The sequence below is a fragment of the Scylla paramamosain genome, chromosome 30 (genome assembly GCF_035594125.1).
Source record: "Scylla paramamosain isolate STU-SP2022 chromosome 30, ASM3559412v1, whole genome shotgun sequence".
In the NCBI taxonomy this organism is placed as follows: Eukaryota; Metazoa; Arthropoda; class Malacostraca; order Decapoda; family Portunidae; genus Scylla; species Scylla paramamosain.
Window position 1 is genome coordinate 6,595,825 of NC_087180.1, and position 21,912 is coordinate 6,617,736.

Here is a 21,912-nt window from a genome sequence, read left to right on the forward strand (position 1 = left end):
ACAGAGAGAAGGATAGAAGCCATAGGAGGGTAGTTTGGAAATCAAAGCTTTGTGCCAGACTCTATCAAAAGCTTTTGACATGTCTTAGGCAACGGCAAAAGTTTCGCCAAAATCTCTAAAAGAGGATGACCAAGACTCAGTAAGGAAAGCCAGAAGATCACCAGTAGAGCGGCCTTGACGGAACCCATACTGGCAATCAGATAGAAGGTTGTGAAGTGATAGATGTTTAAGAATCTTCCTGTTGAGGATAGATTCAAAAACTTTAGATAGATAGGAAATTAAAGCAATAGGATGGTAGTTTGAGGGATTAGAACAGTCACCCTTTTTAGGAACAGGTTGAATGTAGGCAAACTTCCAGCAAGAAGGAAAAGTAGATGTTGACAGACAGAGCTGAAAGAGTTTGACTAGGCAAGGTGCAAGCACAGAGGCACAGTTTTGGAGAACAATAGGAGGGATCCCATGAGGTCCATAAGCCTTCCGAGGGTTTAGGCGAGGGCATGGGAAACATCATTGCGAAGAATTTTAATAGGTGGCATGAAATAGTCAGAGGGTGGAGGAGAGGGAGGAACAAGTCTAGAATCGTCCAAGATAGAGTTTTTAGCAAAGGTTTAAGCGAAGAGTTCAGCTTTAGAAATAGATGTGATAGCAGTGGTGCCATCTGATTGAAATAGAGGAGGGAAAGAAGAAGAAGCAAAGTTATTGGAGATATTTTTGGCTAGATGCCAGAAGTCACAAGTGGAGTTAGATCTTGAAAGGTTTTGACACTTTCTGTTAATGAAAGAGTTTTTGGCTAGTTGGAGAACAGACTTGGCATGGTTCCGGGCAGAAATATAAAGTGCATGAGATTCTGGTGATGGAAGGCTTAAGTACCTTTTGTGGGCCACCTCTTTATCATGTATAGCACGAGAACAAGCTGTGTTAAACCAAGGTTTAGAAGGTTCAGGACGAGAAAAAGAGTGAGGAATGTACGCCTCCATGCCAGACACTATCACCTCTGTTATGCGCTCAGCACACAAAGACGGGTCTATGACACAGAAGCAGTAGTCATTCCAAGGAAAATCAGCAAAATATCTCCTCAGTTCCCCCCAACTTGCAGAGGCAAAACGCCAGAGGCACCTTCGCTTAGGAGGATCCTGAGGAGGGATTGGAGTGATAGGACAAGATACAGATATGAGATTGTGATCGGAGGAGCCCAATGGAGAAGAAAGGGTGACAGCATAAACAGGATTAGAGGTCAGGAAAAGGTCAAGAATGTTGGGCGGATCTCCAAGACAGTCAGGAATACGAGTAGGGTGTTGCACCAATTGCTCTAAGTCGTGGAGGATAGCAAAGTTGTAGGCTAGTTCACCAGGAAGGTCAGTGAAGGGAGAGGAAAGCCAAAGCTGGTGGTGAACTTTGAAGTCTCCAAGAATGGAGATCTCTGCAAAAGGGAAGAGGGTCAGAATGTGCTCCACTTTGGAAGTTAAGTAGTCAAAGAATTTCTTATAGTCAGAGGAGTTAGGTGAGAGGTATACAGCACAGATAAATTTAGTTTGGGAGTGACTCTGTAGTCGTAGCCAGATGGTGGAAAACTCGGAAGATTCAAGAGCGTGAGCAGGAGAGCAGGTTAAGTCATTGCGCACATAAACACAGCATCCAGCTTTGGATGAAAAATGAGGATAGAGAAAGTAGGAGGGAACAGAAAAGGGGCTACTGTCAGTTGCCTCAGACACCTGAGTTTCAGTGAGGAAAAGAAGATGAGGTTTAGAAGAGGAGAGGTGGTGTTCTAGATTGAAAATTAGATCTTAGACCGCATATGTTGCAGAAGTTAATGAAGAAAAAGTTGATGGGGGGTGTCAAGACACTTAGGGTCGTCGACAGAAAGGCAGTCCGACCTGGGGACATTTATGGTCCCCTCTGCAGATGGGGACTCCGAGGCTGGTGTAGGAGTCGCCATGATGATTTTAAATTTTTTTGAGTGAAGGGTGTGTGTGTTTTTAAGTGCTTGTAGTTTTGTGTGGAGGAAGAGAAGGTCTTTAGAGGGCAGGCTGTGACTGCCCCCTTGTGTTGTGAGACACAAAGGGAAACGTTCAGTGAGGTCACAGCTGGGTTTAATGATAAGTTCACAGCACCCCCTGAACAGTGCATTAGACCTCACTGAGAGTAATTATCGTTTCGGCAGGTGTGTACTGCCTCCTCCATGCATGAGATAAATTTTGGATGGAAAGAAATTTGTGTGAGGACAGAGCAAGGAAAATCAGCTGTTATTAATTACTAAGGAAAGCTAAGAACCTTCCACCTGGTTGCTTATCACCCTGCAAACCAGTTCCTGGGCATCCCACATTACTATTGCTGCCACCAACAAGCTGATTCATCAAGAAGTGATCAACATTTTTTTTTTTTTTTGTTACCTCTTATATTAACCCCAATTCCCCCACACTTAAATCACCCTGCCTACTTGGTCACTCCACACACTTTCCACAGTTACTGTAGATGCTGTATTCTCCCACAAGGACTATTTTCAAACACCACAGAGATAATCATTTGGATTTTCATGCTTTTTCTCACTAGTATTTAAAAATCCTACCATAGTTGAAATACTACCATTAGTCATTAAAAAAGGCCAGAAAACTCAATAACTCCTATTAGAGTGTGTTGAAGGGTAAGGTACCAAACATCAAAAAATATTGATCTCAGTTATACATCAGTGCAGCTGCATCTGCCCTCTAAAGGCAGAACCACCAAATTTTTGCACAATACTACAGCCATCACACACACACACACACACACACACACACACACACACACACACACACATCAAATCTGGAGGAAGGAAAAAGAGGAAGAAAAAGTTAACTTTACAGATATCATCGAAGTGCAAAAGGAGGAAAAGACAGATTTAAGTAAGGAAATTAGGAAAGTGATCAAACAAAAGGAATCGATGGTAAGGGACACAGTGGACAAAAAGAAATGTATTGTTATATATGGATTAAAAGAGGAAACAGAGCCAGTAAGATACAAGAGGGAAAGAGAACAAAAAAGGCAGCAGAGGACGTTGTAAGAAATATACAGAGAGAAGGGGAGGACTGGATAAGTGAAACTGAGGAAATACATAGACTGGGGAAGTATATAGGAGGAGAGTGACCACTGAAAGTAAAATTTAGGGCACAAACAACAGCCATGGAAGTGATATTGAATGCGTGGAAACTGGACAAGACAGAGCAATACAGGAAAGTTTGCATAAAGAGGGACATGAATGAGGAGGAGAGACTCAAGGTAAGTGATCTAATAATATAAGCAAAGGCAAAAAACCAGAATAGAACAGAGGAAGAGAAAAAAAGTTCTATTGGAAGGTAAAAGATGAGAGGCTCAGGAAGTGGTATCTGACAAAAAAGAATAGAAAATGTAAATAATGTATGGAAAAATAAAAAGTGGACGGTGGCATATACAAATATAAATGGTTTAATATCAACATTGCGAAAATTGAATAATTATATTAAGATAAAGCAGCCCGACATCATTGGTATTATTGAAGTTAAACTAAATGAGACAACAGAAAATATAAGAATTGGTAATAGTAATTATAATGTGTGGATAAAACATAGAAATAATAAGAAAGGGCGAGGAGTCATGTTTTTTTTTTTATGTAGGAAGGACACTGGCCAAGGGCAACAAGAATCTAATAAAAAAAAATGCCCACTGAAATGCCAGTCCTATAAAAGGGTCAAAGCAGTGGTCAAAAATTGATGGATAAGTGTCTTGAAACCTCCCTCTTGAAGGAATTCAAGTCATAGGAAGGTGGAAATACAGAAGCAGGCAGGGAGTTCCAGAGTTTACCAGAGAAAGGGATGAATGACTGAGAATACTGGTTAACTCTTGCATTAGAGAGGTGGACAGAATAGGGGTGAGAGAAAGAAGAAAATCTTGTGCAGCGAGGCCGCGGAAGGAGGGGAGGCATGCAGTTAGCAAGATCAGAAGAGCAGTTAGCATGAAAATAGCGGTAGAAGACAGCTAGATATGCAACATTGTGGCGGTGAGAGAGAGGCTGAAGACAGTCAGTTAGAGGAGAGGAGTTGATGAGACGAAAAGCTTTTGATTCCAACCTGTCTAGAAGAGCAGTATGAGTGGAACCCCCCCCAGACATGTGAAGCATACTCCATACATGGACGGATGAGGCCCTTGTACAGAGTTAGCAGCTGGGGGTGTGAGAAAAACTGGCGGAGACATCACAGAACACCTAACTTCATAGAAGCTGTTTTAGCTAGAGATGAGATGTGAAGTTTCCAGTTCAGATTATAAATAAAGGACAGACCGAGGATGTTCAGTGTAGAAGAGAGGGACAGTTGAGTGTCATTGAAGAAGAGGGGATAGTTGTCTGGAAGGTTGTGTCGAGTTGAGAGATGGAGGAATCGAGTTTTTGAGGCATTGAACAATACCAAATTCGCTCTGCCCCAATCAGAAATTTTAGAAAGATCAGAAGTCAGGCATTCTGTGGCTTCCCTGTGTGATATGTTTACCTCCTGAAGGGTTGGACGTCTATGAAAAGACGTGGAAAAGTGCAGGGTGGTATCATCAGCGTAGGAGTGGACAGGACAAGAAGTTTGGTTTAGAAGATCATTAATGAATAATAAGAAGAGAGTGGGTGACAGGACAGAACCCTGAGGAACACCACTGTTAATAGATTTAGGAGAAGAACAGTGATCGTCTACCACAGCAGCAATAGAACGGTCAGAAAGGAAACTTGAGATGAAGTTACAGAGAGAAGGATAGAAACCGTAGGAGGGTAGTTTGGAAATCAAAGCTTTGTGCCAGACTCTATCAAAAGCTTTTGATATGTCCAGGGCAACAGCAAAAGTTTCACCAAAATCTCTAAAAGAGGATGACCAAGACTCAGTAAGGAAAGCCAGAAGATCACCAGTAGAGCGGCCTTGACGGAACCCATACTGGCAATCAGATAGAAGGTTGTGAAGTGACAGATGTTTAAGAATCTTCCTGTTGAGGATAGATTCAAAAACTTTAGATGGGCAGGAAATTAAAGCAATAGGACGGTAGTTTGAGGGATTTGAACGGTCACCCATTTTAGGAACAGGTTGAATGTAGGCAAACTTCCAGCAAGAAGGAAAGGTAGATGTTGACAGACAGAGCTGAAAGAGTTTGACTAGGCAAGGTGCAAGCACGGAGGCACAGTTTCGGAGAACAATAGGAGGGACCCAATCAGGTCCATAAACCTTCTGAGGGTTTAGGCCAGCGAGGGCATGGAAAACATCATTGCGAAGAATTTTAATACGTGGCATGAAGTAGTCAGAGGGTGGAGGAGAGGGAGGAACAAGCCCAGAATCGTCCAAGGTAGAGTTTTTAGCAAAGGTTTGAGCAAAGAGTTCAGCTTTAGAAATAGATGTGATAGCAGTGGTGCCATCTGGTTGAAGTAGAGGAGGGAAAGAAGAAGCAAAGTTATTGGAGATATTTTTGGCTAGATGCCAGAAATCACGAGGGGAGTTAGATCTTGAAAGGTTTTGACATTTTCTGTTAATGAAGGAGTTTTTGGCTAGTTGGAGAACAGACTTGGCATGGTTCCGGGCAGAAATATAAAGTGCATGAGATTCTGGTGATGGAAGGCTTAAGTACCTTTTGTGGGCCACCTCTCTATCATGTATAGCACGAGAACAAGCTGTGTTAAACCAAGGTTTAGAAGGTTTAAGACAAGAAAAAGAGTGAGGAATGTATGCCTCCATGCCAGACACTATCACCTCTGTTATGCGCTCAGCACACAAAGACGGGTCTCTGACGCAGAAGCAGTAGTCATTCCAAGGAAAATCAGCAAAATACCTCCTCAGGTCCCCCCAACTAGCAGAGGCAAAACGCCAGAGGCACCTTCGCTTAGGGGGATCCAGAGGAGGGATTGGAGTGATAGGACAAGATAAAGATATGAGATTGTGATCGGAGGAGCCTAACGGAGAAGAAAGGGTGACAGCATAAGCAGAAGGATTAGAGGTCAGGAAAAGGTCAAGAATGTTGGGCGTATCTCCAAGACGGTCAGGAATACGAGTAGGGTGTTACACCAATTGCTCTAGGTCATGGAGGATAGCCAAAGCTGGTGGTGAACATTGAAGTCTCCAAGAATGGAGATCTCTGAAAAAGGGAAGAGGGTCAGAATGTGCTCCACTTTGGAAGTTAAGCAGTCAAAGAATTTCTTATAGTCAGAGGAGTTAAGAGAGAGGTATACAGCACAGATAAATTTAGTATGAGAGTGACTCTGTAGTCGTAGCCAGATGGTGGAAAACTCGAAAGATTCAAGAGCGTGGGCACGAGAGCAGGTTAAGTCATTGCGCACATAAACGCAGCATCCAGCTTTGGATCGAAAATGAGGATAGAGAAAGTAGTAAGGAACAGAAAAGGGGCTACTGTCAGTTGCCTCAGACACCTGAGTTTCAGTGAGGAAAAGAAGATGAGGTTTAGAAGAAGAGAGGTGGTGTTCTACAGATTGAAAATTAGATCTTAGACTGCGAATGTTGCAGAAGTTAATGAAGAAAAAGTTGAGGGGGGTGTCAAGACACCCAGGGTCGTCGACAGAAAGGCAGTCCGACCTGGGGACATTTATGGTCCCCTTCCCAGATGGGGACTCTGAGGCTGGTGTAGGAGTCGCCATGATGATTTTAAAATTTTTGAGTGAAGGGTGTGTGTGTTATTAGGTGCTTGTAGTTTTGTGTAGAGGAAGAGAGTTGTCTTTAGAGGGCAGGCTGTGACTGCCCTCCAAAGGTTACTTACAAAGAAGAGTATAACAGTGGAAGAGGTTGAAATAGAAGGAATGGCGGAAGTAATTACAATTCAAACTAAAAGGAAAGGAGAAGGAAGAAGAGATTTTGCAGTGGCTTATGTACCCCCAAAGATGAATGCATGGACACAAGAGGATTATAAATTATTCTTAAGAGATACTAGTAACTGTTTGGAGAGAATACTGGCAGAGAGTAACAATATAACACTTATGGGTGACTTTCATTGCAAGGAGGTATGCTGGGAAGAGTGGACCACGGACGGGGGAGAAGAGTCATGGGGATATATGCTTCTAAATTTAATAATGACAAATACTATGACCCAATGGATTGGAGAAAATACAAGGCTTGGGAGTAATGAAGAGGCATAAAGGCTAGACTTGGTGTTTACAAAGGAAATGGACATCATCAAAGGAATAAATTATCAGTGCCCACTAGGTAAAAGTGACCATCTGTTAATTGAATTCAGTATAGGCAGTGGTCCACTAGAAAATAGGAATGAAATTTACAAGAATGGGAGACATAATTACAGGAAAGCAGATTTTATCAGGTTGAGGGAATATTTTGCAGAGGCTAAATGGAAACAACTGTTCACAGCAAGCAGTATGAAGGAAAAGTGGGACATATTCATGGAAATTTATAATGAAGGGGTCAGTAGATATGTAGCGAAGATCAAAACAAAGGAAGTGAAAAGGAAAAAAGACTGGTTTTACACGAGATGTATAACAGCAAGAAAAGAAAAAGAAGCAGCATGGAATAGATGGAGAAAAAAAGGAGGAATTGAGAAATGGGAAGACTTCAAGAAGGCAAGAAACGAATATATCAGAATCCTGAGAGATGAAGAAAGGAATTATGAGAAAGATATAGTTAACAAATGCAAAGATGAGCTGAAGTTATTCTTCAGATATGTGAATGGGAAGATGAAAAGCAGGCAAACAATAGATAAATTAACGAAAGATGACATTACATATGAAGATACACGGTTACAAGCGGAATTAATGAACAAGTGCTTCTAGTCAGTATTTTCCAAAGAAAGCAAATTTGAAAGAGAAAGAGCATGGCACAGAGGCAATGTGATGAGAGAGATACAGGTGGACATAAGTGAAACTAAGATTATGAAAGACTTGGATGTAAGTAAGGCTCAAGGACCAGATGGAGTGTCCAAATGGATACTTAAGGAATGTTGTGAACAGAAGGCAGAAGGTATACACAATACCATATGTTCTTTTAAGGAAGGAAAAATTCCTCTAGACTGGAAGAGAGCCAATATTGTGCCCATTTTCAAAGGAGGTAATAAAGAAGATCCACTGAATTACAGACCAGTGTCCCTAACAAGTGTGCTGGCAAAAATAGCAGAAAGAATAGTTAAAAACAGATGGATACAAAATTTAGAAGAAACACATACATTGACTGACAGACAATTTGGTTTCAGAAGTGGAAGATCTTGTGTCACAAATTTAGTGAGCTTTTATAGTAGAGCAATTGATATAATTCAAGAGAGAGAGGGTTGGGCAGACTGTGTTTATTTAGACCTAAAAAAAGCATTTGATAAGGTACCACACCAGAGACTGCTATGGAAAATTCAAAATATAGGGGGGGTTTGCAAGGAAACACACTGAATTGGATTACAGACTTCTTGAGAGATAGAGAAATGAGAACAGTAATAAAGGGAGAAAAATCAGAATGGTGTAGAGTTATAAGTGGAGTACCACAGAGGACAGTCTTAGCCCCCGTAATGTTTCTGGTGTATGGCAACGATATGGTGGATGAGGTTGACAGTTATATAAGTCTGTTTGCAGATGATGCAAAATTACTGAAGAGTGGAAAACAATATGGATTGCGAAATATTACTGAAAGATCTAAATAAGATATATAAATGGAGTAAGAAATGGGAAATGGAATTCAATGTAAAGAAATGCAAGGTGATGGAATTAGGAAAAAGGAAAAGAAGATTGACAAGTTCCTACACCATGGGAGAAGTGGAAATTAAGAAAACCAAAGAAGAAAAAGACTTGGGAATTACAATCAGTGATAATCTATCACCAGAAAAACATGTAAACAAAATAGTTGGGCAAACCTATGAGTTACTAAGAAAGATGAAAGGGGCTTACATGGATGAAGAGATGATGAAAAAGTTGGTGGAATATGTGATTCGACCAAAACTGGAATATGCCACAATTGTTTGGTCACCCCATAATAAAAAGGAAATAAGGAAAATAGAAAGGATCCAAAGAGCTGCAACCTATGAAGAAAGATTAAGGAGATTGAAGCTTCCATCATTACAAGAGAGAAGAGAAAGAGGAGACCTGATTGCTATATACTCGTACAGAGCTTTAAAGGGTAAGGATCAAGTTGACAAAGAAGAGTTATTTGTGTGGGACTCAAAGAGATACAAGAGGACATGGAGTGAAATTGAAGAAAGCAGCAAGTAGAAGAGATGTCAAGAAATATGGTTTCCCAAATAGAAGCATAGAAATAAGGAACTTAGATGAAACAGTGGTACAAGCAAAAAATATTCATGAATTTAAAGTTAAGCTGGATGATTGTAGATATGGAGACAGGACAGCACGAGCATAGCTCTTTTTCTGTAAAATACAACTAGGTAAATACAACTAGGTAAATAAACACACACACACACACACTCTCTCTCTCTCTCTCTCTCTCTCTCTCTCTCTCTCTCTCTCTCTCTCTCTCTCTCTCTCTCTCTCTCTCTTAAAATTTACATCAGTATTATGAATATGCACAATTAATCAGTCAAGGAATCTTATCTGGAGAGCAAATGAGATATGTCCATAAAACAGAGCACTCCCAAGGTGATGACAGTTATGAGGAATGCTAATAAATAGATCAACTGATTAAAAAATGGGAAAACAGTTAAAGAAAAGGGCCCACACTGCTATTTATAGCACTCAGGAATATGTGATCCAAACCAGGAATGAATGATACATCTTAAGATCACTGACCTCAAATAATAATTCCTAAGACTTCTATTCCTGTTTCTAAAAGGCCATGTTCCAACTATGCCTGTCATTCTGGACACAGGTATATGTGCTGGTGATTTTTAGAGAAAGGAAGCAAACATTCCTTTAACTTCCCCTGAAATCACACAAACCCATGCACATAAAAAAGAGAAAATCATTGTGACATACATACCAACAAAAACTAATGCATGGGAGACCAATGAATTTAAAAGTATGCAGCTAGAAAAAAGAAATAATATAGAGGAAATGATGAGGAAAAGTAACAAAGTGCTCCTAGTAGGCAACTTCAGCACTAAAGGAATTAACTGGGAGGAGATGGAAGTGAAAGAAAATGTCGGGTCATGGAGCAAAGAACTTAAGTAAACCATGATGGTGAATACAATGAGACAGTGGGTGAACGAGCCTACAAGATGCAGAGAAGAAGAACCATCACAGTTGAACTTTTACAGTTGAAAGCGTTTACAAAAATCCCAGAAAGTAAACCAAGTATACATTGTTTGAGTCCACTGGGAAGAAGCAATCATTTGATAACAGAAATAGTACCACATGAGGAAAAAGTGTTGCACAGGAGAGAACAATACAGAAATGGGAGACAACTATGCTAAGGCAAACTTTGCAGAACTTGATAAATTTTATGGAAAAATTAACTGAAAGAGCTATTTGAAGGTAAAGTAGTGCAAGAAAATATGGGATATTTTTGAGCAAGTATAGGGGGGGTGCAACAATTTGTGCCTAGTTATAAAGTGAAAACTGGGAAAGATGAATGGTATAATGCCAGGTGTGTAGAAGCAAATAAGAAAAAGGACAGGGCATGGAAAAAATGACAAGACAACTGAACAGAAATGCCAGAGAATACAAAAAGGCAAGGAATGAATATAGTAAAATAAGAAGAGAAGAAAAAACTATGAAAGTGACATAAGAAAATGCAAGGAAGAACCCTAACTCTTCTACAGATATGTAAACAAGAAAATGAAACATAATGGTGGCATAAACAAGTTAAAACGAGAAGGAAGAATTTATGAAACTACTGAGGAGATGAGTGAACTAATAAATGACAATTTTCAATCTGTGTTTACAAAGGAAACCAAATTTGTGGCACCAAAAGTGGTATCACAGAATGAGGGAATACAGGAAATACAAGTAAAGAGACAAGAAATCAAGAAACTGCTGGAAGAGCTGGATGTTAGAAAAGCTATGGAACTAGATCAAGTAAATGCATGGATATTAAAAGAATGCAAAGAATAAATAGAAGAATTCATATGGGATATAATTAACAGCTCAGTGGGAAGGAAAAGTATCAAGGGAATGAAAAAGAGCTAACATAGTGCCAATATACAAAGGGAACCATATAAAATGGAACCATTAAATTATAGACTGGTGTCACTAACAAGTATTGTAAGCAAGCTTTGTGAAATAGTAATTAAAGATAGATGGGTTGAATATCTAGAACACTGATTCTCAAAGAGTGTGCCACAGCATACTAGTGTGCCGCCATTATCTCCTTGGTGTGCTGCAAAAATCTGGGTAGGATTTTGATTTGTGTATATAATATAATGAAACTATTGTAAATTGTAATTTATATTTATTAAGGTTGACTAATTATATATATATATATATATATATATATATATATATATATATATATATATATATATATATATATATATATATATATATATATATATATATATATATATATATATATATATATATATATATATATATATATATATATATATATATATATATATATATATATATATATATATATATATATATATATATATAAAAGGGCAGGTGTGCCACAAAAATATTAGTAGTTTTTTAGTGTGCCATCATACTAAATAGTTTGATCAATAGTTTGATCTAGGATATGAAAAGATAATGACAGAAAAGCAATTTGAATTCAGGAAAGAGAGATCCTGAGTCACAAATCTACTGAGCTTCTATACAAGAGTAATAGATGGAGTGCAAGAGAGGGACAGATGGGTTGATGCAGTATGCCTGGATCTCAAAAAAAGCATTCAATAAAGTCCCCCACAAAAGTCTTATGTGGAAGCTAGAGAATAGAAGAGAACGAAAGGGAGCAACATTGAGATGGATTATTTATATGGGAGAGAAATGAGAACAGTAACCAGAGACACTAATTCAAGTTGGTGTAGAGTGACACATGGGGTACTGCAATGATCTGTGTTGGCATCTTACATATTTAAATGATATGACAGAGGATCTAAATAGTTATATAAACCTGTTTGCTGATGATGCAAAACTAATGAAAATAATAAAGGATGAAAATGACTGCAAGGAGTTACAAAAGGATATTGACAAGATACATGCATGGAGCCAAAGATGGAAACTAGAATTTAATGTCAGAAAATGCCACATGTTGGAAATAGGAAAAAGGAAAAAAAGACTTTCATTGAAGTACAAAATGGGAGAAGAAATAATAATGAAAAGTAATGAAGAAAAAGATTTGGGAGTAATGATCCAGGACTCAGTATCACCTGAAAGATGTATAAACAGGATATTCAGCTCTACGTACAGCTTGTTAACAAACATTAATGTGGGATTTAACTATTTAGATAAAGAAATGAAAAAACTTATAACAAGCATGATATGTCCTAAATTGGAATACACAGCAGAAGTTTAGTCTCTACATAGAAAAAAGATATAACTGGAAAGAATACAGAGGATAGTGACGAACATGGTACCAGAATTGAAAGACTTAAGCTATGAAGAAAGACTTGAAGAGATGGGTTTACCAACACTACAAGAGAAGAGAAAGAGGAGAACTGATAAAAATGTTAAAATTAGTAAACGATATGGAGAGAATAGAAATAAATGACTTGGTACCACAGATGGAGGAGGGAGAAAGACAGACAAGGGAGCATGGGAAGAAAATAAAACACATCAAGAACTGCAGCTTCCTATATAGAACTATTAAAATCTGGAATGATTTGAAGGAAGAGGTGATTGCAGCAGTGTACACATGTTTAATGAGAAACTGGATAAATATGGTTATGGAGACAGGACAAAATGAGCTTTGGCTTGTGCCCTGTACAATACAACTAGGTAAATATATTCCTCTCATGCCCTAAGGAAGTGCACCATTCTCACTTACCTTCAGACATGACTGACATGTGAAATCCCCTGAGTGTTTACGAAGATGCCGCAGTAGATACTGAGGCTTGTGAAAGCTCTTGGTACATATTTGGCAGCTATGAGGACCTTCAATTGGTTTGGTGGGCAGGGCAGGAATTTTCTTCAGGCTCTGGGAATCAAGGTCATAAGTCATTATCATATATCATTTTGTTACATATTTTATGATCTTTTATTATAGATGATATTTCTCATGAATGCAAGGAACACTCAAGAAAAAAAATTGTGCTTGGCAATCAGTAAAAATTTCTGCAAGAAAGAGCTCCTACACTTCTTACAGCATGCAGGAACACTCATCATAAAATCTCAATGTCAAAGGTATAATTCAGTACTTTTCTATAAAGTTTTAATTTCTAGCAAATGCATGATGGAATTCGAGAAATATCCATAAAAATCAAATTAAGAAATATGCTTTCACACAACATCCTTCCCAAAAAATTGAGTGGCGTATGGGGAAATGCAGAACCAGTTGTTGATGATGATGTTGGTGAGGCTTTGTCATAATGATATCAGGGAAAGTTGCTGCCATGTTTGGCTCAGTCATAGATATGCTGAAAATACCAAAGGACTCAATAAGTGCTGTCATTAATGAAAATTTCTGCCTGATGACTAATACAGTAATATCCCTCTCATCCGGCATTCGAGTATCCGGCAGCTTCAAGTATCCGGCACATTTTTCCCCGAGCCTTAAAGTCAATAAAAAATTAATGTGTACTCATAAAATTGATTAAAATTCCTGCGCGAGGCATACTTTGTCCCCTCGCCACCAGAGCACACTGCTTCACGCCACCCGCGGCCCACTGCACTGTGTTTACTCAGTGACTCAGTCCCGCATGTGCACTGTTTATCGCCTGACACCTTCATCATGCCTAAAGTTGTAGAAAAGAGGAAGCGTGTTGTGCTTACACTTAAGCAGCTGATCAGATCAGCTGCTGATTAAGATCAGCTGATCTTTGTTATGGTAAGATGCGTGAGTGTAGGGCAGTGATTGTGGACATAATTTCACTTCTATTCAAGTATCCGGCAATATTCAAGTATCCGGCATGTCGGCGGTCCCATTGATGCCAGATAAGAGGGAATTTACCGTATAAGATAATTATTGGGGATATATCTATAAAGAAAAGTGACACCTTGGATAATGGAAAATTTTTTCCAGGATAAACTGTTTTTCTCAGTCCCGCTTCCTGCAACAATGATTTGCTGAAATACTAACTATTGGTATATCTATCAGTATATCAGGCTGACATCTCTATAAGAAACAAAGACAAAGCACACATGTACATACATGCACACATACACAGTAGTAAAAGGTGTAAAATCAAAATGGAAAAAAGTAGATAGTGGAGTACCACAAGGATCAGTGCTGGCACCAATACTTTTCCTGATCTACATAAGTGATATTCCTGAAGGAGTAAGGAGTTACATGAGTTTGTTTACAGACAATGCAAAATTACAGAGACATATAAGAAATTCTATATGAGGACTTGAATAAAATCTGGCACTGGAGTAAGAAATGGGAGATAAAATTTAATGTGAAAAAAATGTCATGTAATATAAATGTGAAAAAGTGAAAAGGGACCAAAATGGATATGTAAAAGGGAAAATAAAGAAATAATAAAAGCAGAAGAAGAGAAAGATCTTAGAGAGACAATACAGGATAGTCAACAGTCAAAGAAGCATGTAGAAAAAATATTCAGAGAATATTGGAACAGCATTCCACTACATGGACAAAGATATGATGAGAAAGATGTGATCTGACCAAAGCTGGAATATGCTGAATCAGTGTTGTCTTCCCACAAAAAGAAACATGTCATAAAACTAGAAAGGATACAAAGGATGGTAACGAAAATGGTTCCAGAACTGGAAGAATTAACATATGAAGACAGTTAAAGGAAATTAACCTGCCAACACTGAAACAAAAAAGAGAACGGGGAGATTTAATACTGATTTATAAATTGTGGAATAGAGTGGAAGAAAATGATAGAGAAACTACTCCTAAGAGAAGCAAAAAATACCAGCTACACACAAGGCCACAGTAAAACTAAGAAAAGGAAGATGCTTGAATAACATAAAGAAACATAGTTTCCTACAGAGAAATATTGAAGTTTGGAACAAGCTAAGTGAGGATGTAGTATTGGCAATGAATGTGCACAACTTTAAGGAAAAACTGGACAAGTGTAGATACAGAGACAGGACCATACGAGTGTAGCTCAGGTCCTACAAATTACAACTAGGTAAATACAACTAGATAAACACACACACACACACACACACACTACCAAGTGTTAGATTGAAGCCATCTTAGCCCCTGTACCTCAAGAGAGGGCAGATCTTCACCAATCACCCCTGCATGAGGGCAAGGTGAACAAGCTAACCTTGGTCTCTCTCTACCAGGGTCCAACAACAGTATTAGTTTATCCCCACCACACCATAATGCACCCATGGCCTTTCTTACATACATTACATTACATACATGCATTAAAGATGAAAATGTATAAGATACGTAATTCACTGCCAAACAAGAAATGAAAATCTGAAATTGCACCCAAGTCCCATCTTTTTCATTGGTCAAAACAATTCAACAGATGTTAGGAGAGTGTAACTTACACTGTGACTTCTGTCCTCATCAGGGTCATCCAGATCCTCTTCTTTATCATTCACCTCATCATTGGCTGCCTTAGGTTTAATATTCTTCTTTCTGGCAATCCCTTTTGCTAAACATGAAAAGAAAAAAACACAAATTTTACCCACAAGTAACAATCACAAATTTAGTAAATATAGAAGTGGAAAGCAACAGTTGAAAATCAAAAGTATCAGTTCAGGGGAAACAATTAATACCAGAACTGCTCCAATGAAAGTGAATATAGTATCATTTCCTTCTCAAAGCTTTATCATTCTTATTACTCATCTAAATTTCTTTGAGTGCTACAGTAGTTTCAAACCCCGAAAACTCCTTTTCACCTTTTCATGCTTGTAAATTTTGAATACCACTACACTCTAATGTTTGCTGACATTTAAATCTATATTGTTAGGCATGACAGCTAAGCTTAGTGTGCTATTAATCTGCTGCCAAAACTGAATAATAGATCAGGGACTTGGATGAGGAACAGAACACTGCAGTGAAGAGAGCTTTCAGTGGATTTTCTTTCGTTATTTTATTTATCTAATTTTTTTTCAAAGGAAGAAGACCTTAGGGCAAAAACAAATTCAGGAACTAGTCAAATTCAGCTACAAGTCTCACATAAAAGAAAAAAGAAGAGTTATTTCAGGTATGGAGGCGCTTTGAAACACATTGTTGTTTGCAGAGATCTCCATTCTTGGAGACTTCAATGTTCAACACCAGCTTTGGCATTCTTTTCCCTTTACTGACCATCCTGGTGAACTAACCTTCAACTCTGCTACCCTCCATGACCTAGAGCAATTAGTGCAACAACCTACTCGTATTCCTGACCGTCTTGGAAATACACCCAACATTCTTGACCTTTTCCTAACTTATAATATTTCTGCTTATGCTGTTACCCTCTCTTCTCTGTTGGGCTCCTCTCATCACATCTTATTATATCTATATCTTGTCCTATCACTCCAGTCCCTCCTCAGGATCCCCCTAAGCGGAAGTGCCACTGGCATTTTGCCTCTGCTAGTTGGGGGGACCTGAGGAGGTATTTTGCTGATTTTCCTTGGAATGACTACTGAATCCATGACAGACCCGTCTCTATGTACTGAATGCATAAAAAAGGTGACAGTGTCTGGCATGGAGGCATACATTCCTGACTCTTTTACTCAACCTAAACCTTCCAAACCTTGGTTTAACACACCCTGTTCTCATGTTATTCATGAAAGAGAGGTGGCCCACAAAAGATACTTGAGCCTTTCATCACCAGAATCTCATGCACTTTATATTTCTGCCCAGAACCATGTCGTCTATTTTCCAACTAGCCAAAAACTTCTTCATTAATAGAAAGTGTCTAAATCTTTTAAGATCTAACTCTTCTCATGACTTCTGGCATCTAGCCATAAACATTTCCAATAACTTTGCTTCTTCTTCTTTCCCTCCTTTATTTCAACCAGATGGCACCACTGCTATCACATCTATCTCTAAAACTAAACTCATTGCTCAAACCTTTGCTAGAAACTTTACCTTGGATGATTCAGGGCTTGTTCCCCCCCTCTCCTCCGCCATCTGACTACTTCAAGCTAAGTATTAAAATTCTTCACATTGATGTTTCCCATGCCTAAACCCTCAGATGGCTTATGGACCTGATGAGGGTTCCCCCTATTGTTCTCCAAAACTGTCCCTCCATGCTTGCACCTTGCCTAGTCAAATGCTTCCAACTCTGTCTGTCAACATCTACCTTTCCTTCTTGCTGGAAGTTTGCCTACATTCAGCCTGTTCCTAAAAATAGTGACCGATCTAATCCCTCAAACTATCTTCCTATTGCTTTAATTTCCTGCCTTCTAAAGTTTTTGAATCCATCCTCAACAGGAAGATTCTTAAACATCTATCACTTAACATCCTTCTATCTGATCACCAGTATGGGTTCCATCAAGGCACCTCTACTGGTGATCTGGCTTTCCTTACTCAGGCTTAGTCATCCTCTTTTAGAGATTTTAGTGAAACTTTTGCTGTTGCCTTAGACATATCAAAAGCTTCTGATATGAAACTTTTGCTGTTGCCTTAGACATATCAAAAGCTTTTGATAGAGTCTGGCACAAAGCTTTGATTTCTAAACTACCCTCCTATGGGTTCTATCCTTCTCTCTGTAACTTAATCTCAAGTTTCCTTTCTGACCGTTCTATTGCTGCTGTGGTAGATGGTCGCTGTTCTTCTCCTAAATCTATTAACAGTGATGTTCCTCAGGGTTCTGTCTTGTCACCCACTCTTCCTGTTATTCACCAATGATCTTCTAAACCAAACTTTTTGTCCTATCCACTCCTATGGTGATAATACTACCCTGTACTTTTCCACATCTTTTCACAGACATCCAATCCTTCAGGAAGTAAACAGTTCACACAGGGAAGCCACAGAATGCCTGACTTCTGACCTCTCTAAAATTTCAGATGGAGGCAGAGCAAACTTGGTATTGTTCAATGCCTCAAAAACTCAATTCCTTTCTATCAACTCGACACAACCTTCCAGACAACTATCCCCTCTTCTTCAATGACACTCAACTGTCCCCCTCTTCTACACTGAACATCCTCAGTCTGTCCTTTTCTTATAATCTAAACTGGAAACTTCACATCTCATCTCTAGTTAAAACAGCTTCTATGAAGTTAGGCATTTTCACCAGTTTTTTCACCAAACCCAGCTGCGAACTCTGTACAAGGGCTTTATTCGTCCATGTATGGAATATGCTTCACATGTCTGGGGTGATTCCACTCATCCCGCTGTTTTAGACATGGTGGAATCAAAAGCTTTTTGTCTCATCAACTCCTTTCCTCTAACTGTCTTCAGCCTCTTTCTCATTGCCACAATGTTGCATCTCTAGCTATCTTCTATTACTATTTTCATGCTAACTGCTCTTCTGATCTTGCTAATTGCATGCCTCCCCTCCTCCCACGGCCTCATTGCACAAGACTTTCTTCTTTCTCTCATCCCTATTCTATCCACCTCTCTAATGCAAGAGTTAACCAGTATTCTTAATCATTCATCCCTTTCTCTGGTAAACTCCCTGCCTGCTTCTGTATTTCCACCTTCCTACGACTTGAACTCCTTCAAGAGGGAGGTTTCAAGACACTTATTCTTCAAGTTTTGACTACCACTTCAGACCTTATTCGGGGACTGGCATCTCAGTGGGCTTTTTTTTTTTTTATTACCGGTAGATATTTGTTGCCCTTGGCCATTGTCCCTCCTTCATTAAAAAAAAACAAGAATCACCAAGAAGAAATAAAACACATAAGAAAGAAGGATATGAGACAAAAATGAAGAAATGGATAAGAAACTAAGAAAGTAGAAAGAATGAATAAGGGAAGATGATGATAAACAGAAAGCAGAAACCAAGATTACAAAAAGCTATCACCACCTGATAGATGAGATGAGATGTGACCACTGAGGAGAACAAGATGCAGTGAGTCATCACAAGAATAACAGACCTGGAGGATAGCAGCAGGTTACAAGAAGAGATATCCAGGTGAATATCACAAAATCAATACACATGGGAAGCAAAGATCACCAGCAGCAAATGAAGTAGACAAGACAGACAGCCAGTATGCCATAGGAAATGCCACCTCCTTCTTCCTGATTAGATGGAGATGCGATTTACCAAAGTTACTTGAGAACTAACCTTATTGAAACTTAAGGGAATTGTAAATTGTATGATTGAAGTATGGGAAGATAAATACATGAAAATGAACTTTATCGAAGGTATGGGAAAATTAACCGTATCAGCGAAGTATAGGAAAATAAATGTAGTTACTCAAAAATGAACATTACTGAAAGTTATGGAGAAATAGACCATATGATTGAAGTATTGGAAAATAAATTTTATAGCAACGTAAGTTTTGTTGGGGCAAAGAGTGCTCAAACATCACGTGTATATTATGAGGTGTAGAAAGTGGGAATAGACAAGAGACAAAGAGACAAGCTAAACAGGACTGTCAGACCAGAAAGGGTCAAGATAGGCAAGCTACCTGTCACAGTACCAGTAAGTAGAGCCTAACTGTCGTAATGCAGTCAAGAGTAAAATGTTGGTGTTATATATTGACATAGGAGGATTGGGCATGTGTAGGATGTGCTTCCTTATTGAATATTAGTTGCAGGGCCTGTGTAGGATGTGTTTTATCATCAAGTGTTAAATGCATGAAGTGATTTGAATCAGAAGTGTAATGTTAAGTATTTTGAGATATTTAATGGAATTTATTTGAAGTGAGATTAATCCAATTTTCATGTTTTTTTTTTGTTTTTTTTTTGTGGACAGAAGTTGAATATGATCATCTGAGTGTAAATATATTTAAATAATACAAATTAAGTAAAATTTATAAAAACTTCAATGCATTCCCTTGAACCCACAAAGGCCAGTCTTAGAGATTTTGGGACACAATATCATGCAACATAGAAACATGACAACATGCCTGTCTGATGACCTGAGAATGGCATCACTACCTTTCTTCCCAGTGCTATCTGTACTAATTAGCTGATCATGCATATAATTAGAATGGTTTTATGAGAAGTTTTCAGGAGGAAAAATGCTCATTTATACCTAATAACAGACTCATTACGAGTGAATCAAGTAGAATTAAGATATACAGTAAAATCCCTCTTATCCGGCATCAACGGGACCACTGACATGCCGGATACTTGAAAATTTGCTGGATACTTGAATAGAAGTGAAATTATGTCCACAATCACCACCCTACACTCACTCATCTTACCATAACAAAGATCAGCTGATCTTAATCAGCAGCTGATCTGATCAGCTGCTTAAGTGTAAGCACAACACGCTTCCTCTTTTCTACAACTTTAGGCATGATGAAGGCGTCAGGCGATAAACAGTGCACACGCGGGACTGAGTCACTGAGTAAACACAGTGCAGTGGGCTGCGGATGGCGCGAAGCAGTGCGCTCTGGTGGCGAGGGGACAAAGTATGCCTCGCGCGGGAATTTTAATCGATTTTATGAGTACACATTGATTTTTTATTGATTTTAAGGCTTGGGAAAAAATGTGCCGGATACTTGAAGCTGCCGGATACTCGAATGCCGGATAAGAGGGATTTTACTGTACATTCTTTCTAGACATTGCAAATGGCCATATGCTCTTTAAGTAGTGTAGAAGTTATAACAAGGGGGCATAAGCAAAATTCTCAGGATTAATGATCAGGATAGAACAAGAAATAATGGGTTCAACCATGAAAAATTTAGGTTCAAGATAGATATCAGAAGGAACTGGTTCTCAAATAGAGTGGTAAATGAATGGAACACTCAGATAATCAGGTTGTTAGTACTAAGTCATTAGGAAGCTTTCAAAGATCAGATAAATTCATGGATGGGGAAAATAGGTGGAAATATGTAGGTATGTTTCATACAAGGACTGCCAAGTGTAGGCCTGATATCTTCATGCAGCTTCGCTTATTTACTTACAATCTTATGTGGTAACATTACATACTAACATTCTCATGTGAAATCACAACCTTTTACATTTACTATCAAACCCTTGAATTTCACATTTCACATCCTCCCTCCATGCCTGATACTGACTTTTGCTTCAACCTGCACAAGATCACTGGCATGCAACACCAACACTTAATATTAGTGATCAGTCCACTATTTTCATGCAGGATCAGAATCCTAAAAACCACCACCCAATTCTCTTCTACTGTAAGTAATGAAAAGTACTGACCCTTTTTATCAGCAATGCTGCTGGAGGATTGTGCAAGGTCAGTGCACAGGTGAGCTGAATGTTGGTGTCGCTGCAACTGTTCTGCACTTGATAGGGATATGCCACACTCCTCACACACATGACATCGTCCCACAAGCCACAGTAAGTGTGCCTGCACAGCAGACAAAAATTGGTAAAGTATAAAAATTTTACCTACTTAGAAATTAATTTTTAGTTTATCTTTAGATTTTGTTTATATTTCCTTAATAAAATTTTAACTATTAGATGGATCTGTAACCAAAAAGGAACTACAAAAGTTACTGAACATTCCCAAAGTGTATTTTTTATTCATACTTCTAACATTTTTTGCTTCCTTCACCCTAGCTCTAATCTCTGTCTCCATCCACCACTAATGTAAAACCAAGATATTTGAAAGTCTACCTCATAAAGCTCCTCACCATTCAGTCTTAGATTCATCATACAACCTGCCTCACTGGTGTACCTCATTACCTTACTCTTACCTACATTAACCTTCAGTTTCCTTCTCCTACACGCCCATCCAAACTCCTCTCTCAACCTAGTTAACTTCTTCTCTGTACCTGCCACCAATACTGTGTCATCCACAAACAGCAAATGACTCATACTCCATTCTTCATCTTCTGCTGTTACCAGTGTTATGTAACACATAAATAAAGAGAGGAAGTGAGAAGAT

The 21,912-nt window shown here is 38.7% G+C and overlaps 1 protein-coding gene across 1 annotated transcript in view; it reads right to left on the reverse strand.

The window, feature by feature from the left end:
- Positions 1 to 21,912, reverse strand: part of LOC135116189 (zinc finger protein 658B-like) — a 74,533-nt gene that overhangs the window by 32,960 nt on the left and 19,661 nt on the right. The window contains exons 7-9 of the mRNA XM_064033504.1: positions 21,222 to 21,372; positions 15,497 to 15,603; positions 12,852 to 13,001 (exon numbers count right to left, since the gene is read on the reverse strand). Of these exons, the coding sequence (XP_063889574.1) occupies positions 12,852 to 13,001; positions 15,497 to 15,603; positions 21,222 to 21,372 (408 nt within the window). The remainder of the gene's footprint in view (positions 1 to 12,851; positions 13,002 to 15,496; positions 15,604 to 21,221; positions 21,373 to 21,912) is intronic.